The sequence below is a fragment of the Oncorhynchus mykiss genome, chromosome 15 (assembly GCF_013265735.2).
Source record: "Oncorhynchus mykiss isolate Arlee chromosome 15, USDA_OmykA_1.1, whole genome shotgun sequence".
In the NCBI taxonomy this organism is placed as follows: Eukaryota; Metazoa; Chordata; class Actinopteri; order Salmoniformes; family Salmonidae; genus Oncorhynchus; species Oncorhynchus mykiss.
This window is the reverse complement of record NC_048579.1, coordinates 42,153,353-42,178,367: the sequence shown is the minus strand read 5'-3', so window position 1 is coordinate 42,178,367 and position 25,015 is coordinate 42,153,353. Positions and strand designations below refer to the sequence as shown.

The following is a 25,015-nucleotide window of genomic DNA, read 5'->3' as shown; positions in this document are numbered from 1 at the left end:
GAGGCTGCAATGAAAACTAAATGGGACTGTAGATGGGACTGTAGTTTCTGTGCTGGCATCAAAATCTGGGGTGTGAACTACGTTTCTATTCAAGCATTGTTTGACATGGTAATAGCCCGAAAGTATTGGAGAAAAGTTGAAAAAAACTGACCCCTATGACACTGTACGTTAAATTGTGACGTGTCATGACGTAACATACAGCACGCATTGTGCAACTCATTCTGTGTCATACAGACTCTTTCCATTAGGTGTAGAACAGGGTGAGGGGGATACCTAGTTAATTGTACAACTGAATGCATTCATTTCTTGTGTCATCACTGCAAGCCATCATCTCAAAAAATGCTGTTTACTTCTCTGAAGATAACTTTAGTGCCGCCCTAAAAACCTGCTTCAAATTCCACACAAACCTTTAAAAAAATACAGTAAATTGTACGTTACAGCGCGATGTACAAAAGTGCGTTAGCTGACTATACGCGGTGTGTGTGCACCACCTGTCATCTATGAAAGTTTGTAATTAGACCATGGAGAGCCTATATCTCATTTTAACGCAATCGATTAAAAGTAAAAGGGGAATTCGCATGAGGATTCCAAATCAATACTGAGGATCAAAACAGCAGATTGGAGAATATACACTGCTTAATTAAATATTCTTATTAAATACTTTTTTCTTTACATAGTTGAATGTGCTGACAACAAAATCACACACAAATTATCAATGGAAATAAAATTGATCAACCCATGGAGGTCTGGATTTGGAGTCACACTCAAAATTAAAGTGGAAAACCACACTACAGACTGACCCAACTTTAATGTAATGTCCTTAAAACAAGTCAAAATGAGGCTTTGTAGTGTGTGTGGCCTCCACGTGCCTGTATAACCTCCCTACAACGCCTGGGCATGCTCCTGATGAGGTGGCGGATGGTGTCCTGAGGGATCTCCTCCCAGACCTGGACTAAAGCATCCGCCAACTCCTGGACAGTCTGTGGTGCAACGTGGCGTTGGTGGATGGAGCGAGACATGATGTCCCAGATGTGCTCAATTGGATTCAGGTCTGGGGAGCATCAATGCCTTCCTCTTGCAGGAACTGCTGACACACTCCAGCCACATGAGGTCTAGCATTAGGAGGAACCCAGGGCCAACCGCACCAGCATATGGTCCCCACAAGGGGTCTGAGGATCTCATCTCGGTACCTAATGGCAGTCAGGCTACCTCTGGCGAGCACATGGAGGGCTGTGCGGCCACCCAAAGAAATGTCACACCATGACTGACCCACCGCCAAACCGGTCATGCTGGAGGATGTTGCAGGCAGCAGAACGTTCTCCAAGGCGTCTCCAGACTGTCACATGTGCTCAGTGTGAACCTGCTTTCATCTGTGAAGAGCACAGGGCGCAAGTGGCGAATTTGCCAATCTTGGTGTTCTCTGGCAAATGCCAAACGTCCTGCACGGTGTTGGGCTGTAGGCACAACCCCCACCTGTGGACGTCGGGCCCTCATACCACCCTCATGGAGTCTGTTTCTGACTGTTTGAGCAGACACATGCACATTTGTGGCATGCTGGAGGTCATTTTGCAGGGCTCTGGCAGTGCTCCTCCTGCTCCTCCTTGCACAAAGGTGGAGGTAGCGGTCCTGCTGCTGGGTTGTTGCCCTCCTACGGCCTCCTCCACGTCTCCTGATGTACTGGCCTGCCTCCTGGTAGCGCCTCCATGCTCTGGACACTACACTGACAAACAGCAAACCTTCTTGCCACAGCTCGCATTGATGTGCCATGCTGGATGAGCTGCACTACCTGAGCCACTTGTGTGGGTTGTAGACTCCGTCTCATGCTACCACTAGAGTGAAAGCACCGCCAGCATTCAAAAGTGACCAAAACATCAGCCAGGAAGCATAGGAACTGAGAAGTGGTCTGAGGTCACCACCTGCAGAACCACTCCTTTATTGGGGGTGTCTTGCTAATTGCCTATAATTTCCACCTGTTGTCTATTCTATTTGCACAACAGCATGTGAAATTTATTGTGAATCGGTTTGCTTCCTAAGTGGACAGTGTGATTGACTTGGAGTTACATTGTGTTGTTTAAGTGTTCCCTTTATTTTGTTTAGCAGTGTATTTCTACACTGGTCAGTTGGACATTAGCAGGCTGCTGTGTGTGTGTTGGGGCTACTAACAGTTTCAGATCTAAATGTATGCTCCTGGCAATCCGTAAAAAACAAATAAAGACAACTGTGCCGTCGTGAAAATAAGGAAATTTAAATGATTTATACTTTTACTTTTGATACTTAAGTATATTTTAGCAATTACATTTACTTTTGATACTTAAGCATATTTAAAATCAAATACTTTGACATTTACTCAATTAGTATTTTACTGGGTGACTTTCACTTTTACCAGAGTAAATTTTCTATTAAGGTATCTTTACTTTTACTCAAGTATGACAATTGGGTATTTTTCCCACCACTGACAATTTCTGAGCTTTTCCCACCAGAACACTTTGGAGGAGCAGTGACCAGATATCATCTGGCCATTTTAGGGACATGGCAATCTGCTCAAACAAAGTCAAATACAATTCCACCTCCTTTTCGTTGAAAGGTGGTACAGGCTGTTCCGACCAAGATCAAACTCCGTAGAGGGTACAGGGTGGCCTGACTGGATGTAGAGTGCTTCCATATCTACAGTGCCTTGCGAAAGTATTCGGCCCCCTTGAACTTTGCGACCTTTTGCCACATTTCAGGCTTCAAACATAAAGATATAAAACTGTATTTTTTTGTGAAGAATCAAAAACAAGTGGGACACAATCATGAAGTGGAACGACATTTATTGGATATTTCAAACTTTTTTAACAAATCAAAAACTGAAAAATTGGGCGTGCAAAATTATTCAGCCCCTTTACTTTCAGTGCAGCAAACTCTCTCCAGAAGTTCAGTGAGGATCTCTGAATGATCCAATGTTGACCTAAATGACTAATGATGATAAATACAATCCACCTGTGTGTAATCAAGTCTCCGTATAAATGCACCTGCACTGTGATAGTCTCAGAGGTCCGTTAAAAGCGCAGAGAGCATCATGAAGAACAAGGAACACACCAGGCAGGTCCGAGATACTGTTGTGAAGAAGTTTAAAGCCGGATTTGGATACAAAAAGATTTCCCAAGTTTAAACATCCCAAGGAGCACTGTGCAAGCGATAATCTGGAAATGGAAGGAGTATCAGACCACTGCGAATCTACCAAGACCTGGCCGTCCCTCTAAACTTTCAGCTCATACAAGGAGAAGACTGATCAGAGATGCAGCCAAGAGGCCCATGATCACTCTGGATGAACTGCAGAGATCTACAGCTGAGGTGGGAGACTCTGTCCATAGGACAACAATCAGTCGTATATTGCACAAATCTGGCCTTTATGGAAGAGTGGCAAGAAGAAAGCCATTTCTTAAAGATATCCATAAAAAGTGTTGTTTAAAGTTTGCCACAAGCCACCTGGGAGACACACCAAACATGTGGAAGAAGGTGCTCTGGTCAGATGAAACCAAAATTGAACTTTTTGGCAACAATGCAAAACATTATGTTTGGCATAAAAGCAACACAGCTGAACACACCATCCCCACTGTCAAACATGGTGGCAGCATCATGGTTTGGGCCTGCTTTTCTTCAGCAGGGACAGGGAAGATGGTTAAAATTGATGGGAAGATGGATGGAGCCAAATACAAGACCATTCTGGAAGAAAACCTGATGGAGTCTGCAAAAGACCTGAGACTGGGACGGAGATTTGTCTTCCAACAAGACAATGATCCAAAACATAAAGCAAAATCTACAATGGAATGGTTCAAAAATAAACATATCCAGGTGTTAGAATGGCCAAGTCAGAGTCCAGACCTGAATCCAATCGAGAATCTGTGGAAAGAACTGAAAACTGCTGTTCACAAATGCTCTCCATCCAACCTCACTGAGCTCGAGCTGTTTTGCAAGGAGGAATGGGAAAAAATGTCAGTCTCTCGATGTGCAAAACTGATAGAGACATACCCCAAGTTCAAGGGGGCCGAATACTTTCGCAAGGCACTGTATCTCGAATGGCATTCTCACATTTTTTATGTTTGGCTGCACCTCGTCTTTCCCTCGAACATTAGTTTCTGTTGCTCCAACTTTGCCTTTAGTTCTGACTCCCTCAATTGCCTGTCTACGGGGTGTAGTCTTCCACCTGCTTGACCCTCAATGATGAGCAGATTTGCCTTTGTATATTTATCTAGCATCTCCCATGTATGGTTTTTCACAAATGTTTCCAACTTAAAGTCCATGGCTTTAAAAAAAATTTTTAAGCCTGCGTATTAATGCAACTTTTAAAAAGATTTCTCCAACCTTATAACACCTCTGGGTGGATGTCAATGACAGAAACTCTACTACAAAAATTGTCTCTTGAACACTCAAATATCTGGGCACAGCAGAGCTTCAGGGAAGGTTATTAGAGCGTGGGAAACAAGATCCCGGACGAGCCCCCATTTTGTTTTAAATAATATCTGTGGTTTAAAGATCGATACCGATATATCTGTAAAAGCCAAAAAAGGCCAACATCAGCAGATAATATCGGTCAACCGATATATCAGTCTGGCTTTAGTTTGGTGCCTAGAGAACACAAGGTTTCTATTAAAGCGTTGATCGACATGGTAACGGCTCTATAGTATTGGAGAAAAGTTGAAAAAGACTTTTACATCTTGACGTGTCATAACGTACAGCACACTTAAAGCTACTATTTCTGTCTTACAATCTCTCTCCACCAGGTGTAGCACTTCTCTCATCCTTTAGAAACAAGAAATGGACAGTGACAGGGGTAAGGGGGGATATCATGTCATTTTATGAGTCATCATTGCACGCGATCATCATTCTCAAAGCAGCTGTTTACTTCTAAGATCACTTTAGCACCGCCCTAAAAACCCGATTCAAATTCGACAAACATTCAAATAGGTATGTAATGACACATTATATAAACTCTTTAGTGTTTTGTGAAAAAAGTGAAAAAAGCAATTTACCCACACGACATCTGTCCTTCTCATTATCACGCATTAGTTTCACTTCCCCACCCGCCATTTTTAAAAAGACCCGACGGGGCTCATTGCCTGCTTGAATCATGCAGAAACGGGCAGCGTTTAGGTCATGTAATTGATTTTGTTGGAAAGGAGAGAAATTGTGCTTTACAAGTATTGACATTACAGTTGATCTTGAAGTATTTTTGGGGCGCTAAAATAAGGGCAATTGTACGGACCAAGGCGATGTACGAGTTTACATTATATGTCCATTCAGAAAGTTTCCTAAAGTAGCCTGAATGGACTCCATCCATTTAATAAGAATCCAAAACTCCTGCCATGACTTGATCTTGTAAAAGGCCTATTTTCAGTAGCTTATGCTATATTACTTCTCTCATTACGCCATCCTCTATTTGAAGAACATATACTAATGCCACTGCCATCGAATGAAAGCAGCAGCAGGGTTAGGTACGTTCTGCAAATATTTAGGGGAAAGTGGGAGAAATCAGACTTCATGGTTTTGGCGTCGAAATAGAATCCAGATTAAAACATTTTATATTCAGAAAATCCAACAGACAAGGAAGGCATATATCTTTACTTTGACTCTGTCATGCTGTGTCAATGCAAAAATGTGACAGATTCAGGTCCAGTCTGGCATTTCTTAATTTGTAGATTCATAAGTAACCTTAATAATAATAATAATAATAATGAAATGCCATGATAATAACGAAATGTAACGGCTTGTTTCAAATAGGTTTTTATTCAGAAGCATCCATGTAAACAAGTTTACAAACCAAACTGCAACCTCCCTTTTTTTAGGCCTAAAACAACGGTAACATACTGTACATTTAAACAAAATGTACATGTAAAACAAAATGTACACATGAAACAATACAAAAAAATCTATGAAAAAGGAAAAACCAGTAACGAAGTGTAATGCAATAGTGAAATCGCACATTTCTTTTGAGTCTGATAGCCTATGCGTTAAATTGTGTTTGTACAAAAATGGGACAATCCTCTCCTATCGGACATTTCTTAATTTTTATACTAGATTAATAGTTAGAGGTAAAAACTTGAATAATAATAATGAAATGCTACTGATAAAGTGTAATGGTAATAGGGAAGTTGCAGAGAAAAGCCACCCTGAACTGTTATGTCAATGACCGTGTACATTGGCCTGGCCAATTACCGTAACCTCAAATTCCACAGCCGTCACAGCCCTATAGCTGACGCCACCCCATTCTTTCTGCATACATCTTTTAATATGAATTCCACAGCCGTCACAGCCCTATAGCTGACACCACCCCATTCTTTCTGCATACATCTTTTAATATGAATTCCACAGCCGTCACAGCCCTACAGCTGACGCCACCCCATTCTTTCTGAGTTTTTGGAAAACGTGGTCGCATAGGGAGAGGGAGATTTAGCCATAATTCTGTTACCAAACTTTGCCTCTGCACAGATCTTCCATTACGTGTGTGTGTGTGTGTGTGTGTGTGTGTGTGTGTGTGTGTGTGTGTGTGTGTGTATGTATGTATGTATGTATGTAAACTCTTTTTCAACCACTCCACAAATGTCTTGTTAACAAACTTTAGTTTTGGCAAGTCGGTTAGGACATCTACTTTGTGCATGACACAAGTCATTTTTCCAACAATTGTTTACAGACAGATTACTTCACTTATAATTCACTGTATCACAATTCCAGTGGGTCAGAAGTTTACATACACTAAGTTGACTGTGCCTTTAAACAGCTTGGAAAATTCCAGAAAATGATGTCATGGCTTTAGAAGCTTCTGATAGGCCAATTGACATAATTTGAGTCAATTGGAGGGAAAATCAGCCAAGACCTCAGAATTTGTTTTTAACCTCTTGCAGCTCCTCCTCTACTTTGTGCAATTTCCACCTGAAGACATACCCAAATCTAACAGCCTGTAGCTCAGGCACAGAACCAAGGATATGCATATTCTTGGTACCATTTGAAAGAAAACATTCTGAAGTTTGTGTAAATGTGAATTGAATGTAGGAGAATAACACACAATAGATCTGGTTTAGATAAAATGAAAAAAAACATACGTTTTTTATTTTTATATCATCATCTTTAAAATGAACAAGATAAAACAAACATTCAGATAGGATGATGGTTCAGAGAAAAATATAAGAGGGCAACAGTACGTGTGCAAAGTTTCAGAATGATAACTTCCAAAATGAGTGTGCTACATGACATGAAGTCACCCAGGTGTCCCACACAAGTAGCCCAAATGTACCCAAGTGGCCAAATTGGTGAAGGTATACATTTTGAAACAAATAACTATATACAAAATACCAAAATGGTATTCTAACACACACACCCCCCAAAAAATGTAGGAAAAAAAAATTTGGAAAAATTATGGATTTAAAAAAAATGAAAAAAATAAATAAAAATATATATATCACACATTTACAAAATAACATGGGTAACTATTTACACACTTTCAATATTTGGAAGACCCTCAGTCCTCTATCAAATCAAATATATTTATATAGCCCCAGCCTAAAACCCCAAACAGCAAGCAATGCTGAGCATCCTGACCATTCATGTGTGGGGTTGCTTCTCAGCCAAGGGAGTGGGCTCACTCACAATTTTGCCTGAGAAAACAGCCATGAATAAAGAATGGAACCAACACATCCTCCAAGAGCAACTTCTCCCAACCATCCAGGAACAGTTTGGTGACAAACAATGCCTTTTCCAGCATGATGGAGCACCTTGCCATGAGGCAAAAGTGATAACTAAGTTGCTCGGGGAACAAGACATTGATATTTTGGGTCCATGGTCAGGAAACTCCCCAGACCTTAATCCCATTGAGAACTTGTGGTCAATCCTCAAAAGGCGGGTAGACAAACAAAACCCAACAAATTCTGCATTGCATTGATTATGCAAGAATGGGCTGCCATCAGTGGGGCCCAGAAGTTATTTGACAGCATGCCAGGGCGGATTGCAGTGGTCTTGAAAAAGAAGGGTCAACACCGCAAATATTGACTCTTTGCATCATTACGAAATGTTTGTAATTATACTTCAGTATTCCATAGTAACATCTGACAAAAATATCTAAAGACACTGAAGCAGCAAACTTTGTGGAAATTAGTGTGTGTCATTCTCAAAACTTTTGGCCACGACTGTAGAGGCTGTGAGCAAGCGATTCGGTGGCATTCTCTCTGAGCCTCTTTACTGTGTCGCCACCATGCTCAATGCTAGGTACAAGGACCGCTACTTCGATGCAGACAAGAAACAGGGTATACGTGAAATGTTACAAACACAGCTGAACAAGATGGAAATGGACAGAGTGACTGCGCACAGAGGAAGAGAGGCCACGGACAGACAGAGCTGAAACTTCACTGGTTGACATGCATGATGAATTCCTGGTTGAGACTGAACAAATGAACAACGAAACAGCACAGCAAGTAAGTGAAATAAATAGATTTTGATTATGTTTTACTGGTAAACATACGTAAATGGGGACATACATAAATGTCAACAAAATAACTTTTTGGTCTCTGTGTGTGTTTCAACTATTTCCCTGAACTAGAATGCTTAAAAGGCCGCTAAAATTATAAATATCGGTATAGTTTTTTTTGGCAAGGAAAATATTGGATATCCTGTTTGGGATAGGGGGCAGCATTTTCACACTTGGATGAAAAGCATGCCCAGAGTAAACTGCCTGCTACTCAGTCCCCAGTTGCTAATATATGCATATTAATAGTAGATTTGGATAGAAAACACTGACGTTTCTAAAAAAAAACTGTTCGAATGATGTCTGTGAGTATAACAGAACTCATATGGCAGGCGAAAACCTGAGAAAAATCCAACCAGGAAGTGGGAAATCTGAGGTTTGTAGTTTTTCCAACTCTTGGCCTATCGAATACACAGTGTCTATGGGGTCAAATTGCACTTCCTAAGGCATTCACTAGATGTCAACAGTCTTTAGAACCTTGTTTAATGCTTCTACTGTGAAGGAGGGGGGAATGGGAGCTGAATGAGTCAGTGGTCTGGCAGAGTGCCATGAGCTCGTTACGCGGGTTCACGTGAGAGTTGTTAGCTCTGTTCCATTGCATTTGTGAAGACAAAAGAATTCTCAGGTTGGAACATTATTGAAGATTTATGTTAAAAACATCCTAAAGATTGATTCTATACTTCGCTTGACATGTTTCTACGGACTAATGGAACTTTTTGACTTTGTCTGCTCGTGCGTCATGAATTTGATTACTGGGCTGAACGCACTAACAAAAAGGAGGTATTTGGACATAAAGATGAACTTTATCGAACAAATCAAATTTATTGTGGAACTGGGATTCCTGGGAGTGCATTCCGATGAAGATCATCAAAGGTAAGTGAACATTTATAATGTTATGTCTGACTTCTGTTGACTCCAACATGGCGGATATCTGTATTGCTTGGTTTGTTGTCTAAGCGCCATACTCAGATTATTTCATGGTTTGCTTTTTCCGTAAAGTTTTTTTAAATCTGACACAGCGGTTGCATTAATACATTAAGGAGAGGTATGTCTTTAATTCTGTGAATAACAGTTGTATCTTTTATCAATGTTTATTATGAGTATTTCTGCAAATTGATGTGGCGCTCTGCAAAATCATCGGATGTTTTGGAAGCAAAACATTACTGAACGTAACGTGCCAAAGTAAACAGATTTTTTGGATATAAATATGCACTTTATCGAACAAAACATACATGTATTGTGTAACATCATGTCCTATAAGTGTCATCTGATGAAGATCAAAGGTTAGTGATTAATTTTATCTATATTTCTGCTTTTTGTGACTCCTATCTTGGAGGTGGAAAAATGGCTGTGTGTATTTTTGTGACTTGGCTCTCATAATCATATATTGTGCTTTCGTTGTAAAGCCTTTTTGAAAATCGGACACGATGGGTAGATTAACAAGTTGTGTATCTTTCATTTGGTGTATTGCACTTGTTAATGTATGAAAGTTACATATTTCTAAAAAATATTTTTGAATTTCCCTGCCTTTTCAGCGGAATGTTGTCGAGGGGTGCCGCTAGCGGAACCCCTAGCCATAAGATATCGGTATCGGACAAAAATGTAATATCGGTGTATCCATAACTGACACCTACAGTACGGCTGAAACACACACACACACACACACACACACAGTCCTACAGTATGGCTAACAAACACACACCGCCCTGAAGTAAGGCTGAAACACACTGACATCTACAGTATAGCTAAAACACACACAGTCCTACAGTACGGCTGAAATACACACACAGCCCTACAGTATGGCTAACAAACACACACCATCCTGAAGTAAGGCTGAAACACACTGACACCCGTCAGAGACTTCCATCACCCAAGTCAGACTGTTTCCTCTGCTACAGCATGGCACGCGGTAACGGAGCGCCAAGTCTAGGACAAAGGCTTCTTAACAGCTTCTACCCCCAAGCCATAAGACTGCTGAACAACTAATAAAATGGCCACCGGACTATTACATTGACCCCCCCAACCCCTCCATTTGTTTTGTACACTGTTGCTACTCGCTGTTTATCATCTATGCATAGTCACCCCTACCTACAGGTAGAAATTAAACTTGAGGAAACCATTTGTATGTCTCTGCGTGAGGTTTAAAGGTAGTTGCTAACTAGCGTTAGCACAATTTCTAACTAGCATTAGCACATAGACTGGAAGTCTATTGTAACTGCTAGCAAGCTAGTCATGGCACTAACGCTAGTTAGCATTGGCTCACGTAACTACCTCTAACTTCTTTTAAACTGGATGCAGAGAGAAAAAAAAAATGGTATCCAAGTTCATCTGACTAGGGCAATAGATACAGTAAAGGGCATCATTGCCAAAATCCCAAAGTATCCCTTTAACCACTCTATGAAATGATCATAAACGTGACGTGAATGGCCAAATTCTGAAATTACAAAATGGGCAAAATTATTTCCAAAATCTGAGTACCACTGCATATGATTGTTAAGAGGATCTCAAAAAAATGAAAAAAAATAAGGGTTTTCACTTGGATTTTTAATAGCACACAGAGAGGGGGCCAATTTCACTTCCAGCTTGTCTTGTTTCAGTTGATCGGCTTAGAGAGGAAGGGGTGTTACAGTAGCATGTAAATTATTCCAAAGATAAAACTACAAAAGTTGGGAGCGTGAAATCCCTGTCTTGTTGAATAGTTGAGAAATGGGAAGCGGTCTAAAATCCACTTAATGATGGATTAATCAGAGTATGTAACACAAACAACCCAGCCCAGCTCTCTGCAGGAATACATCAAAGTTCACTCCCCATTCTGTTACATCTGTCGAAACTTGCCATCTTTTCATGGCAGTCCCTAGAGAAAGATGGGCGACGACAGACAAAGGGGGAAAGCCATTTGAATTGCACATGCTCGGCGTGCACTGCCTGCATGATGCCACTAGCGCTACTGATAAGCACCTCACTACACACCCTGCAGTAAAATTAGGTTAGCCTTGTTGTTTTCAACAATGTCTCCACTCTCCAACTCACTTACAATGAGAGAGACAGCTCAGTACTCCCTTTGATATTTTAGCAAAGAGCATGGTCTAAGAGAGAGGGGAACTATGTTAGAAACCTTTTCATGTGTCACCACATTTCATGCATGCGTGACCTCCTGTGCCTCAAAGCGATTTCCTCTGACTGGTCGTGATGACAATTTGTTCAGCTGGTTGCCCTTTTATTTCTCAGTGCAACGGCAAACCTTTTAAGAAAGCCACCTTATTAGAACTGTTTTCACCTTCAACCCACAGTGAGAGGACTAGGAATAGTTTCTATACCCATGAAAAATTCAGTGTTAGTGTTAAGGTCAGGGAAAAACCAACAAGGTAGGCCCTATTTCATGAAAATGTATTGATTTTGTGAGGACGTCCTATCGATCATGGTTGGTAGCACACACAAACACACACACAAAAGTAAAAATATAGAATGAATCACGCTGCTGATGAAGAAGATGAGCATGAACTACACTGGGTTCTATACTAGGATGAGGGAAAGTGCTTTATGGTAAAACTCTGACTGTCACCAGGGGTTAGAACATATCCAGCTGCTCCTCAGATTAAAACTGATGTCATTGCTTTAGAAGCTTCTGATAGGCTAATTGACTTCATTTGAGCCAATCAGAAGCTTCTAAAGCCATGACATAATTTTCTGGAATTTTCCAAGCTGTTTAAAGACACAGTCAACTTAGTGTATGTAAACTTCTGACCCACTGGAATTGTGATACAGTGAATTATAAATTAAATAATCTGTCAGTAAACAATTTTTGGAAAAATGGCTTGTGTCATCCACAAAGTAGATGTCCTAACCGACTTGCCAAAACTATAGTTTGTTAACAAGAAATTTGTGGAGTGGTTGAAAAAGAGTTTTAATGACTCCAACCTAAGTGTATGTAAACGTCCAACTTCAACTGCACATACACAGTGCATTCGGAAAGAATTCAAACCCCTTCACTTTTAACACATTTTGTTACGTTAACACCTTATACTAAAATTGATTACATTGTTTATTTTTATCATCAATCTACACACAACAACCCATAATGATAAGCAAAAACAAGTACATTTTTTATTGCACATTTATAAATGGAAAAAAACAAACATATCACATTTACACAAGTATTCAGACCCTTTACTCAGTACTTTGTTGAAGCACCTTTGGCAGCGATTACAGCCTCGATTCTTGGGTATGACGCTACAAGCTTGGCACAACTGAATTTGGGGAGTTTCTCCAATTCTTCTCTGCAGATCCTCTCAAGCTCTGTCAGGTTGGATGGGGAGGATCGCTACACAGCTATTTTCAGGTCTCTCAAGAGATGTTCGATTAGGTTCAAGTCCGGGCTTTGGGTGGGCCACTGATATTTTCATCAAAGATCTCACTGTGCTTTGCTCAGTTCATCTTTCTCTCGATCCTGACTAGTCTCCCGTCCCTGCTGCTGAAAAACATCCCCACAGCATGATGCTGCCACTACCATGCTTCACCGTAGGGATGGTGCCAGGTTTCTTCCAGGCATGACGCTTGGCATTCAGGTCAAAGAGTTCAATCTTGGTTTCATCAGACCAAAGAATCTTGTTTCTCATGATCTGAGAGTCCTTTAGGTGCCTTTCGGCAAACTCCAAGCGGACTGTCATGTGCCTTTTACAGAGCAGAGGCTTCCGTCTGTCCACTCTACCATAAAGGCCTGATTGGTGGAGTGCTGCAGAGATGGTTGTCCTCCTGGAAGGTTGTCCCATCTCCACAGAGGAACTCTGGAGCTCTGTCAGAGTGACCACTGGGTTCTTGGTCACCTCCCTGACCAAGGCCCTTCTCCCCCGATTACTCAGTTTTGGCTGGGCAACCAGCTCTAGGAAGTCTTTGTGGTTCCAAACTTCTTTAATTTAAGAATGATGGAGGCCACTGTGTTCTTGGGGACCTTCAATGCAGTAGACATTTTTTTGGTAGCCTTCCCCAGATCTGTGCCTTGACACAATCCTGTCTTGGACCTCTACAGACAATTCCTTTGACCCCATGGCTTGGTTTTTGCTCTGACATGCACTGTCAACTGTGGAACCTTAAATAAACGAGTGTGTGTCTATCCAAATCATGTCTAATTAACTGAATTCACCACAGGTGGACTCCAATCAAGTTGTAGAAACATCTCAAGGATGATAAAAGGAAGCAGGATGTGCCTGAGCTCAATGTCAAGTCTCATAACAAAGGGTTTGAATACTTATGTAAATAAGGTACTTCTGTTTTGCAACTAATAAATTAGCAAACATTTCTAAAAACCTGTTTTTGCTTTGTCATTATGGGGAATTGTGTGTAGTTTGAGGAGGGAAAACATTTATTTAATACATTTTAGAATAAGGCTGTAACTTAACAAAATGTGGAAAAAGTCAAGGGGTCTGAATACTTCCAGAATGTACTATATATATATATATATATATATATATATATATATATATATATATATAGTGCATATACAGTGCATATACAGTGCATATACAGTGCATATACAGTACCGGTCAAATGTTTGGAAAAGCCTACTTATTAAATGGTTTTTCTTTATTTTGACTAATTGTCTACATTGTGGAATAACAGTGAAGACATTAAAAACAGGTATCTGTTATAATGAAATAACACATATGGAATCATGTAGTAACAAATGTGTTAAACAAAACTAAATATATTTAATATTTGACATTCTTCAAAGTAGCCACACTTTGCCTTGACAGATTTGCACACTCTTGGCATTCTCTTAACCAGCTTCATGAGGTAGTCACCTGGAATGCATTTCAATTAACAGGTCTGCCTTGTTAAAAGTTAAATTGTGGAATTTCTTTCCTCAATGCATTTGAGCCAATCAATTGTGTTGTGACAAGGTAGGGGTGATATACATTAGATAGCCCTATTTGCTAAAAGACCAAGTCCATTTGTGACTCACCACCTGGATTAGGTTTTAGTGCAATCTGTAAACATGTATACAATGACTGTATAAAACATTAGGAACACTTGCTATTTCCCTGACATAGATTGAACAGGTGAATCCAGGCAAAGGCTGTGATACCTTATTGATGTCACTTGTTAAATTCACTTCAAAATCAGTGTAGATGAAGGGGAGACAGGTTAAATAATCATTTTTACACTTGGAGACGAATGAGATGTGTGCCATTCTGAGTGTTAATCGGCAAGACTCAATTTTTATCTGTCTTTGAACGGGGAATGGTAGTAGGTGCCAGGTGCTCCGGTTTGAGTGTCAAGAACTGCAACGCTACTGGGTTTTTCACATTCAACTGTTTCCTGTGTGTATCAAGAATGGTCCACTACCCAAAGGACATCCAGCCAACTTGACACAACTGTGGAAAGCATTGGAGTCAATATTATAGTCCATGCCCTGATGAATTGAGGCTGTTCTGAGGGGGTGCAACTCAATATTAGGAAGCTATGCCTAACGTATTGTACACTCAGTGAATTTTATGAAATTGTTTTATTGTTTCATTCACACCTGCATTGTTCGAGCTCAGAGCTTAAGTATGTACACTGCAACTACATCTGCGACCATGTGACTAAATAAAAATATAATTATAAAAAAATCCTCAGATTTAGCCTAGGCCTAGTTCACAGTTAGATGCAGTGTGGACATAATGGGTTGTGTCACGCGAGAAGTCTCCCACTGCCGATCGATCATAAGTAATGCTGTAACATCGAAATATCAAAATGTATGTTCTCTCGTCAGGTGCTGTGCCCTGGACTATGAATCTAAGTCAATGTCACTGGTAATTAATAGGAACACTCACACCAAGGCCAACTTTTACTTTGTTGACTCGTGTTAAAAGTCATCAGACAAGATGCAGGATCTCGCAATAACCTTTCCCTCAAGAAGTTAAAGAACCTTGATTAAGAAAAATAAATCCTGTCAAAAGTTAGGCTAATGAGCTGGGTTAGGGGACTTAAAGTTAAGATTCCTCCATCTTCATTGAAGGCCTACTTTGTGATATTTACGACCGTTTTTGACTATTTAAATGAAAATCGGAGAGAAAATTGAAAATCAGAGCTGCTTGAGGCGCAACTTTTACAGGCAAACTAAATTAAAGGAACAATATATAATATTTTCTGGATATTTCAATTTAAGATATACCCATTTACTCATAAAAAAAATATAGTTTAATGCTCATAGACGCGGAAAGTTTTTGAACAGGGGATACTGACCAAATGAATCACCTTTATAATAAAGCATTGCATGCAGACTTACAATACAATTCCTAATGTGATGAGTAGCTTAAGAAAAGGACAAGATTCAATAACAGTATCACTGCAGCCTAAGTTCATTTAATAATGGGTGTTTGAAAAAAGCCTGTGTTGTGAACAGTGCACACATTTCTTTGACTGGGAATACTATCTACTAGTCACAGATAGCTTACAAAACAAAAAAGGTAGGGGCGTGGATCAGAAAACCAGTCAGTATCTGGTGTGACCACCATTTGCCTCATGCAGCGTAACACATCTCCTTTCACATAGAGTTGATGAGGCTGTTGATTGTGGCCTGTGGAATGTTGTCCCACTCCTCTTCAATGGCTGTGAGAAGTTGCTGGATGTTGGCGGGAGCTGGGACAAATTGTTGTACACATTCAAATAGCCAATCGATAAAATGCAATTGTGTTTGTTGTCAGATGATGTTGTCAGATGATGCCGCAGGTAAAGAAGCCCGATGTGGAGGTCCTGGGCTGGCGTGGTTAAACGTGGTCTTCAGTTGTCCGGTTGCACATATTTCCAAATTCTCTAAAACGACGTTGGACATTTAGTTCCTGCATTCAGCATGCCAATTTAACCCTCCCTGAAACCTTGAGACATCTTTGGCGTTGTGTGAAAAAACTGCACATTTTAGAGTGGCCTTTTGTTGTCCCCAGCACAAGCTGCACCTGTGTAATATTCATTCTGTTTAGTCAGCTTCTTGATATGCCACACCTGTCAGGTGGATGGATTATCTTGGCAGAGGAGAAATGCTCACTAACAGGGATATAAAGAAATTTGTGCACAACATTGTGATTCGGACTGGGTGGGGTTTTATCGGGGTTGCCAGGCAGTAAAAAAAAAAATATGTCAGCACACCTTTTAGCTTACTCAGCAGCAGTAGCTGCAGACACTAGCGGCACCAGGATTCACCTTTTAGCGTACTACAGTTCTCTCTCAGCCGCAGCAGCTGCAGACACTAGCAGCACCAGGATTCACCTTTTAGCGTACTACAGTTCTCTCTCAGCCGCAGCAGCTGCAGACACTAGCGGCACCAGGATTCCAATATTGGCTGGGCCAGAGAAATTTGTGGCCTTGATTAAACATATTTTTCCAATGATTGACATTTTTTAAATTGCGATATGAATAGGCTGATGATGATCCACAAGACCAGTATCAGAAGAAGCCCATATTCCAATGGCATCTGTTAACGCTGATACATCCTAACAAAATACACCCTATGACCACCCTGCGGCTGCTAATGTGCCTTGTTGGACCTTGTAAACTATCGAAAGTAGACCCATAACTGATCCCAATGTTTTCCTAATCAAACATGCATTCAAAACACGGGTCTTTTGACCTGTATGAAGAATGGGACAAAGGAGCAAAGTGTATCTGTACGATTGATGTTTGATGAGTATTTACCACCCTATCTAAAATTGGGATATATAAGATACAATGCAAGAAGTGTAAAACGTTTGGCCATGTGTCAAGTGTTTGCAGATGGAAGGAATATTTTATTGAATGTTGCAACTGTGGTGGGGATCATATTTGCGAGCATGCGCCATCGTGCATAAATGGATTTTGCCCCCCCCACACCAAGCGCGATCACGACACGCAGGTTAAAACATCAAAATAAACTCAAAACCAATTATATTAATATGGGGACAGGTCGAAAAGCATTAAACATTTATGGCAATTAACCTGCTTGCGTGCACTTGCTAGCTATTTTGTCCTGAGATAAACATTGGGTTGTTATTTTACCTGAAATGCACAAGGTCCACTACTCCGCCAATTAATCCACGCATAAATGGTCAACCAAATTGTTTCTAGTCATCACTCCTCCTTCCAGCCCTTTTCTTCTCTTGACTTTATATTGCGATTGGCAACTTTCATAAATTAGGTGCAGTACCGCTACTGACCTTGTTCGTCTTTCAGTCACCCACGTGGGTATAACCAATGAGGAGATGGCACGTGGGTACCTGCTTCTATAAACCAATGGGAGAGGCAGGACTTGCAGCGCAATCTGCGTCGCAACAACTATTTTAGATCTTGGCAACGCAGACACTTGTTGTCGCGCGCGAGCAGTGTGGGTGCAATAATTGAATATATATAGATTTCAAAATGTATTTTGCAACGCTCGTGCACGCGATGCGACCGATGTAGTCAGCCTGTTAGGGTGAAAGAGATTGAGGTATCAAGGATCAGGGCTGTACAGCAAATCTCTTATGTGGAGGCGGTGAAGAGAGTTTAAGGGGCAAGAGGCCCCAGTTCTGAAGATATGGAGGTGGATGCACCTCAACCAGTTGCAAATGGTCTACGTTTCGGATCTTTATTATCCACCTGTACAGTAGGTGGCGGAATGCACATATAATTGTTGCCAACGAGATTATACCAAAGAAGAAGAAGTGCATTTCTTGAACCTCGACCACGAAAAACTTCAGTCTCTGCATGGTCAATGCAGCACATGCAACAATGATGACAACGGTGCTGTTTTCACGTTGCTTCTTAATATAAATCCACTAGCGTTCTATAATTACACTACTAGTTTGTGATTCTTACATCTGCAAACAACTAGTTTCTCCTTTCTTAGCAAGTTGGGCCTAAATCTTGTTAGCCTCTAATGCTAATCATTAATGCTAATCACTAGCTAGGTAATAAATGTACTGCGTCAGAGCAAACATAATTAGCTATTCAACCGGATAATACCAGACCTAAATCTGACTATTCAACTTTACTATGGTTTGCTGAGCTAGATGCAGGTATCCTATAGCCCCCTAATAGGCCAACATCTCATTTCAGAGAAATATCCAAAATGAGACTGACATTAAATGTGGAGAATTGATACCTTCCAATTTAATTAATTAAACATGACTATTAATAATTGCTTAACAACACAAGGCTACAACTAAAATCTACTGAAGCTATAGGCTATTTATTCAATCGGTTTGCCAGCTCCAGGTAGGCTACACAATGGCTGTGGCGATATCGTCATTTCAGGCTACAGTAGCCTACAACTGCATATAAAGTATAGCCTACTTGATGGCCAACAGATGCAACTGTATCATTCTCCACATTTAATGTCAGTTTCATTGTGTGGTTTTTCCCATAACAGAAGCACGCGAGAGAGTTCCATAACTTCCATTTAAAATGTCCACTTGCTCAGCGCTCGAGAACCAAGAACTGTGCATGCGTAAAACCCTTCACTTGATACGGTATTCCATAAGGAAAACCAACATTCAAATGCAGTTTACTTTAAACCACCTCCATTTACTTTATCTACACATTCTAGTGCCCCTAAAGTTGTTTTCCAGTTTTTAGCACAGTTTTATATCAGTTCTATCGTGTTCATATGTTTTATGGCAAAGGGGTTGGAAATTGGTGTCTGCATACTGGCAATCTAAACAGCCTACCTACAACTGGTAAAACGTTTTTACTACGTGCACTGGTGCTGCTCGGCTGGCTGCTGAAATTCTCTCTCAACTGGTGCTCTCGACACACACAATTTTGTCCATATCGCCCAGCCCTACATTATTGCATGTTAAATGTTTCTGACAAGTGATAGATGACAAACAAATAAATGAGCTACCACCCACACTTGCCTAGCTAGAGATCAATTAACCAAATATACAGACAGGGATACAGTAAAAACAAAATCACATTGATTGATTATTAGACAAGTCACAAGCTTTTGGTCAGGAGTACGACATGATTGATTATCAGACAAGCTTTTGGTCAGATGTAGGACAGGCTAACTTGTTATGCAACATAACATGGTAGAAAATGTTTCTGATCAGCTAATATATAAGCAAACTAGAATAAAGATGATCATGAGCATTCACCTCAACTTAGCTAACATTTTACCAGCCTAATTGTTACCAAAGAGCCAAACGGAGATTCAGTGAATGCTAAAATCTGACATTGATTGATTTATCAATACGAGTCCCCCATGCTTGTCCCAAAGCAGTGCGAACGGTGCTGAAATGATCATCTAGGTGACCACACATGATTATTGCTTTAAATTAGTATAACGGTAGAATATGACTTTGGGAGTTTCCTTTCAAATCGAGTACAGCTTTATGAACAAAGACGCAATGCAATATGGAATTTTATTAAATAGTTTTAGGAATGGCGTCGTGTCCGAGGGAAGATCGTCAAAGACAGATGATGTGATGGCAGGTAGCCCTATGCGGGTCTACTGGCATCGAAACCCCCCAGCTGGGGGAATGGAGTTCCAATGACAGACCTTAAGGTTGTTATAGCTGGTGGTGGCTGTACAGGTGGATGGTTGTCAAAAACTGTTGCTGAAAAACAGCAAATGAGAGAAATACACTGCTCAAAAAAAATAAAGGGAACACTAAAATAACACCTAGATCTGAATTAATGAAATATTCTTATTAAATACTTTTTTCTTTACATCATTGAATGTAAAGACAACAAAATCACAAAAATTATCAATGGAAATAAAATTGATCAACCCATGGAGGTCTGGATTTGGAGTCACACTCAAAATTAAAGTGGAAAACCACACTACAGGCTGATCCAACTTTGATGTAATGTCCTTAAAACAAATCAAAATGAGGCTCAGTAGTGTGTGTGGCCTCCACGTGCCTGAATGACCTCCCTACAATGCCTGGGCATGCTCCTGATGAGGTGGCGGATGGTCTCCTGAGGGATCTCCTCCCAGACCTGGACTAAAGCATCCGCCAACTCCTGGACAGTTTGTGGTGCAACGTGGCGTTGGTGGATGGAGCGAGACATGATGTCTCAGATGTGCTCAATTGAATTCAGGTCTGGGGAACGGTCGGGCCAGTCCATAGCATCAACGCCTTCCTCTTGCAGGAACTGCTGACACACTCCAGCCACATGAGGTCTAGCATTGTCTTGCATTTGGAGGAACCCAGGGCCAACCGCACCAGCAAATATTCTCACAAGGGGTCTGAGGATCTCATCTCGGTACCTAATGGCAGTCAGGCTACCTCTGGCGAGCACATGGAGGGCTGTGCGGCCCCCCAAAGAAATGCCACCCCACACCATGACTGACCCACCGCAAAACCGGTCATGCTGGAGGATGTTGAAGGCAGCAGAACGTTCTCCACAGCGTCTCCAGATTGTCACGTCTCTCCGTCTCATGCTACCACTAGAGTGAAAGCCCCGCCAGCATTCAAAAGTGACCAAAACATCAGCCAGGAAGCATAGGAACTGAGAAGTGGTCTGTGGTCCCCACCTGCAGAACCACTCCTTTATTGGGGGTGTCTTGCTAATTGCCTATAATTTCCACCTGTTGTCTATTCCATTTGCACAACAGCATGTGACATTTATTGTCAATCAGTGTTGCTTCCTAAGTGGACAGTTTGATTTCACTGAAGTGTGATTGACTTGGAGTTACATTGTGTTGTTTAAGTGTTCCCTTTATTTTTTTGAGCAGTATATTTAAACCTGGAATCCTTAATGGTGAAACTGCCACATCCGTTTGGGATATAAACAACAAAGAAGTTACTTCTAAAAACAAACACAGTTTGTTTCCCTCTGACATCATTGCTCACGCAATAGAACAGCAGAATATGTACTTAACATTTTTTTTAACCACACTTCTCAACGCACCTCACCTCCATTTCGTCCACAAAAAAAAAAAAACGATAACAAAGTTGCTGGGGCTGTACTTTTTTACTGATTAGTTCCCCTCTGTTTATTTCGCACTCAAACATCCACATGGACAGTGAAAACACTAATATTGTTCTGCAGACAGACAGACTCCCTAACCGGCGGATTTAGAATGTGGACAACCACATACACACCGAGCAACCACCCTTTCAATTCAACTGTGGGAATTTCAAATCCAAACAAGGAGAGTTCTCAATCCCCAGGGGGGAAAAACAGAACCAATCAAAACTCAAGCCAATTTCTGTGTGAATAGTGCACCAACAAACTGAATCTTCACTGTGTAGCACGTGAGTCCTGTTAACCAGGCTTTGCATCCATAGCTCCGCCTATGAATTTGAAAGTGGTTACATTTCCTCATCCCTCAGTTTTTTACTTAACTAAATGGCAGGGTCAGATCTGCTTGAACCACAGCAAGGCAATGATCTGCTCATACGTAGGTAGGAGCCGGAACAGCTCAGAGGAGCAGGAACCATATCCTGTTTCTGTAGCGTGAGGCAGTTTGATGTACAAATATACCCCCTGGACAGGATGCTAGTCTATCGTGGGACCTTACCCCTGCCAATCCATCTGCTGAGTGCCAAGCAGAGATGCATTGGGACCCATTTTTTACAGTCTTTGCTATGACTAGGCCAGGGATCTAACTCCCAATCTTCCAATCTCAGGCAGGACAATAATCACAAGGAAGTGAGTTGGTTGCCCACACAATAGGCTAATCTACAAAACTGTGGTGTTACAAATACATTCTTGTAAAATCTACTCCGTTCACTTATACCATTCAACAATTACATTAATGCTCATGAGGCTGTTAGTACAGCGTGGACAATTAGTGAGATAATCTGTAACCACTATGGTGAATAATGAATAGCAGACCTGGGTTCAAATCTTATTTGATTAAATCCCCACAAGAGCAGAAATTCAATTTTTTGCAGCTGAAAGACGATGCCCATAGTTTAGCCTACCCATGATGTTGCACGATAATTTAAGTCAATAAGTCATTGTTTTAAGTCAAAGTATGACATATTTGTGGTTGAATTGGGAAATCTGTAGTGGAAACTTCTGATATGTTCCATGCCAATGCCGTGTATTTCCCATGATATGATGTGCTAATACTTTTCAGTCTGTGGTTCTTTTGAGGGCTGGGTTTTATTTGAACGTTACCACCCACCAGCATGGCATTGTTTATTAATTAGAAACACCAGCAAAGTTATTCCTCTTCACAAGTCGCATCTGAGCTGAGCAATATAATAGATCATCTTTAGCGGAGCCAAACAGCTTTCACCGTAGCATACACTTGACTGCCTGAGCCATGGAGCAAATTAAAACATGTTTTAAAACCTCCACTTTTTTACCAACAAATTATTACAATCCATTGGATAGCGTCAAGGACTATGCTTAATCTGTGTCCAGGAAACCTGCCCCTCAAATATTTAAAGATGTCAAATAGTATTTGAACCCAGGTTTGCTGAATAACATTCTTATTTAACAAATATTATTTAGTCAGGTTCATGGATCTTGATCATATTGATACCTATGGGTCATACATGTATATGACAAGTCTTACAATGCATAACCACATCATAATGCATTATTCCTGGCTGCAGTCTTTAGGTATTGCTAATCTGTTACCTGAACTTTTATTGGCAGAATAATGATGCAATATGAGACCTAATTTACAGTTAGCCGCTGTGCTAATTGCGACGCACATGCATCACGTTGAGCTATTGGTCGGAGTAATCAATGAGTACAATGTAGCTATTCAAACGTAACCGCACAGTTACAATTTAAAAAGTAATTTTCATAGAATGTAAGCTAACTTGCACACCATAAACTGCGCACTCAGCAGCCAGCAAAACACTGGGGCGTATTCATTACAGAAACCGTTTACCGTAAGAACCAAACGGAAGCAAACAGAGCCAAAACCAGAGTTTATATTGGACAAATTAATTGAGATCCCTCCCCGTTTCGTTCCGTTGACTCCCGTTTAAGAAACGTTTTGCAAAAGAATCGGCGTAAAGAATATGCCCCTGGTCAGGAAGTTTAGAATGTTCTCAATATACAGTAGCTAGCTTCCACAGCTTGTTCTTTGCTGTCGTAGTAAAAACATGCGTTTGTGCAATTCACAAATAACTAAAAACACAATTTAACACCAGCAGTCGTTCGCGACTGTGTAGCTTCTCCAATTAGGAGTTTCTAAGTTCCTAACCTGATGCAAATATGCGCAATGTCCAGTCATTTGCTGACTAGCTACATGGCTAGCTAGCGTTAGCTCTTCCAAGATGTGCAACACGGTGTCCCCATAACAAGACATATGGAGCCACCGTGCTTGCTCTACTCTCTGCTTAAAGCAGCCACTTGCCACACAAAGCAACAGTACAATGTGCATAACTCCAAATAGAATGGCAAGTTAAACAATACTTACCGAACAACAGAAAAATGAAATAAAAACCAACTGTGTGTCTGATATCTTGGTTGTCGGGGATCATCGTGCAAGACGGAGAGATGCTGAAGTGTGTGGAAGTAAGCTGTTGACAGCCTCCGGTGTGGCTTTGACAGTGTTTGGAATGGAATGTTTTACTTTACCCACAATCTTTCGGACTAAAAGGCACGCGAATGTTGTCACCTTCCCCTCATCTGGTGTGGCTCAGGCTCGCGCTCTTGTGGCCAAATGCTGCACTGTTCACAGTCGTGCGGACTAGGCTACAATAACACAAGCACTTCGTTTTTTGGGGTGGACACAATTGTATCTATTAAAACTTTCAAAGCGAAACAAATTAAATGTAAAATGCTGTCTTTATTTATATTAATATTTGACTAGATGATAGCCTGCACAAATAGCTTTGCAACATAGGCTAAGCATGCACGCTTCATTAGGCCTATTTTATTTTAACATTTTATACAATAGATTTCGATAGCTACATTCATCATGTCTACAATAATAGAGATTCAATCAATCTCTATTTATGTCTGTAGGGGTAGTGCTGAAATATTTAGGCCTCAATCGGGAATCCCTGGAAACATGACCCCATTGGCCCCATGCAGTATTTGGTGGGCACGGGCTAGCCCACAACAAGCCCAACACAGGCGAGCCCACACCAGCTCAAGACAGGCTAGCCTTTCACACCAGCCCGACACGGGCTAGCCCACAACAAGACCAACACAGGCTAGCCCACACCAATCCCAAATACACCTACACAAGCCCAACAAAGTCTAGTCCCCACCAAGCCCAACAGGGCTAGCCCACACCAATCCTAAATCTACCCAACATGGCCCACACCAGCCCAACAAGGCCCAGCCCCTACCACAACAGAGGCAAGTCCCCACCAAGCCCAGCTAGAGGCATTTTAATATTTGAGGGCGTGGTTTACACACAGTTATTTTTGTGCAACCATTTTGTGTGATCCCCACATTTTATTTTTATTTCACACTGCCAATGATGAAGTCTTTAAAAATACTTAAATAAGTGTATGTACCATATGAGAAACTTAGTCTTCATGTAATTTCATTTAAAGTGTAGCCTCACACAACTCTGAAATATGGTCCCTAACATAATGTTTTCTTTCTCATTGCTTTTAATGTATGAGAGGTTAGCTGTAATGAGGTTTCTTAATACTG

At 40.9% G+C, this 25,015-nt stretch overlaps 1 protein-coding gene across 2 annotated transcripts in view; it reads right to left on the bottom strand.

Moving 5' to 3' along the window:
* LOC110490086 (beta-1,3-glucosyltransferase) overlaps window positions 1–24,077 on the bottom strand; it is a 100,723-nt gene extending 76,646 nt beyond the window's left edge. Inside the window, exon 1 of one of the 2 annotated variants that reach the window (XM_021563239.2) lies at window positions 23,823–24,077. In XM_021563239.2, coding sequence (XP_021418914.2) covers window positions 23,823–23,886 — 64 coding nt within the window. In that variant the 5' untranslated portion in view covers window positions 23,887–24,077. The remainder of the gene's footprint in view (window positions 1–23,822) is intronic. The other variant, XM_021563238.2, reaches the window with a different exon arrangement.
* Between the last annotated feature and the right edge of the window lie 938 nt (window positions 24,078–25,015).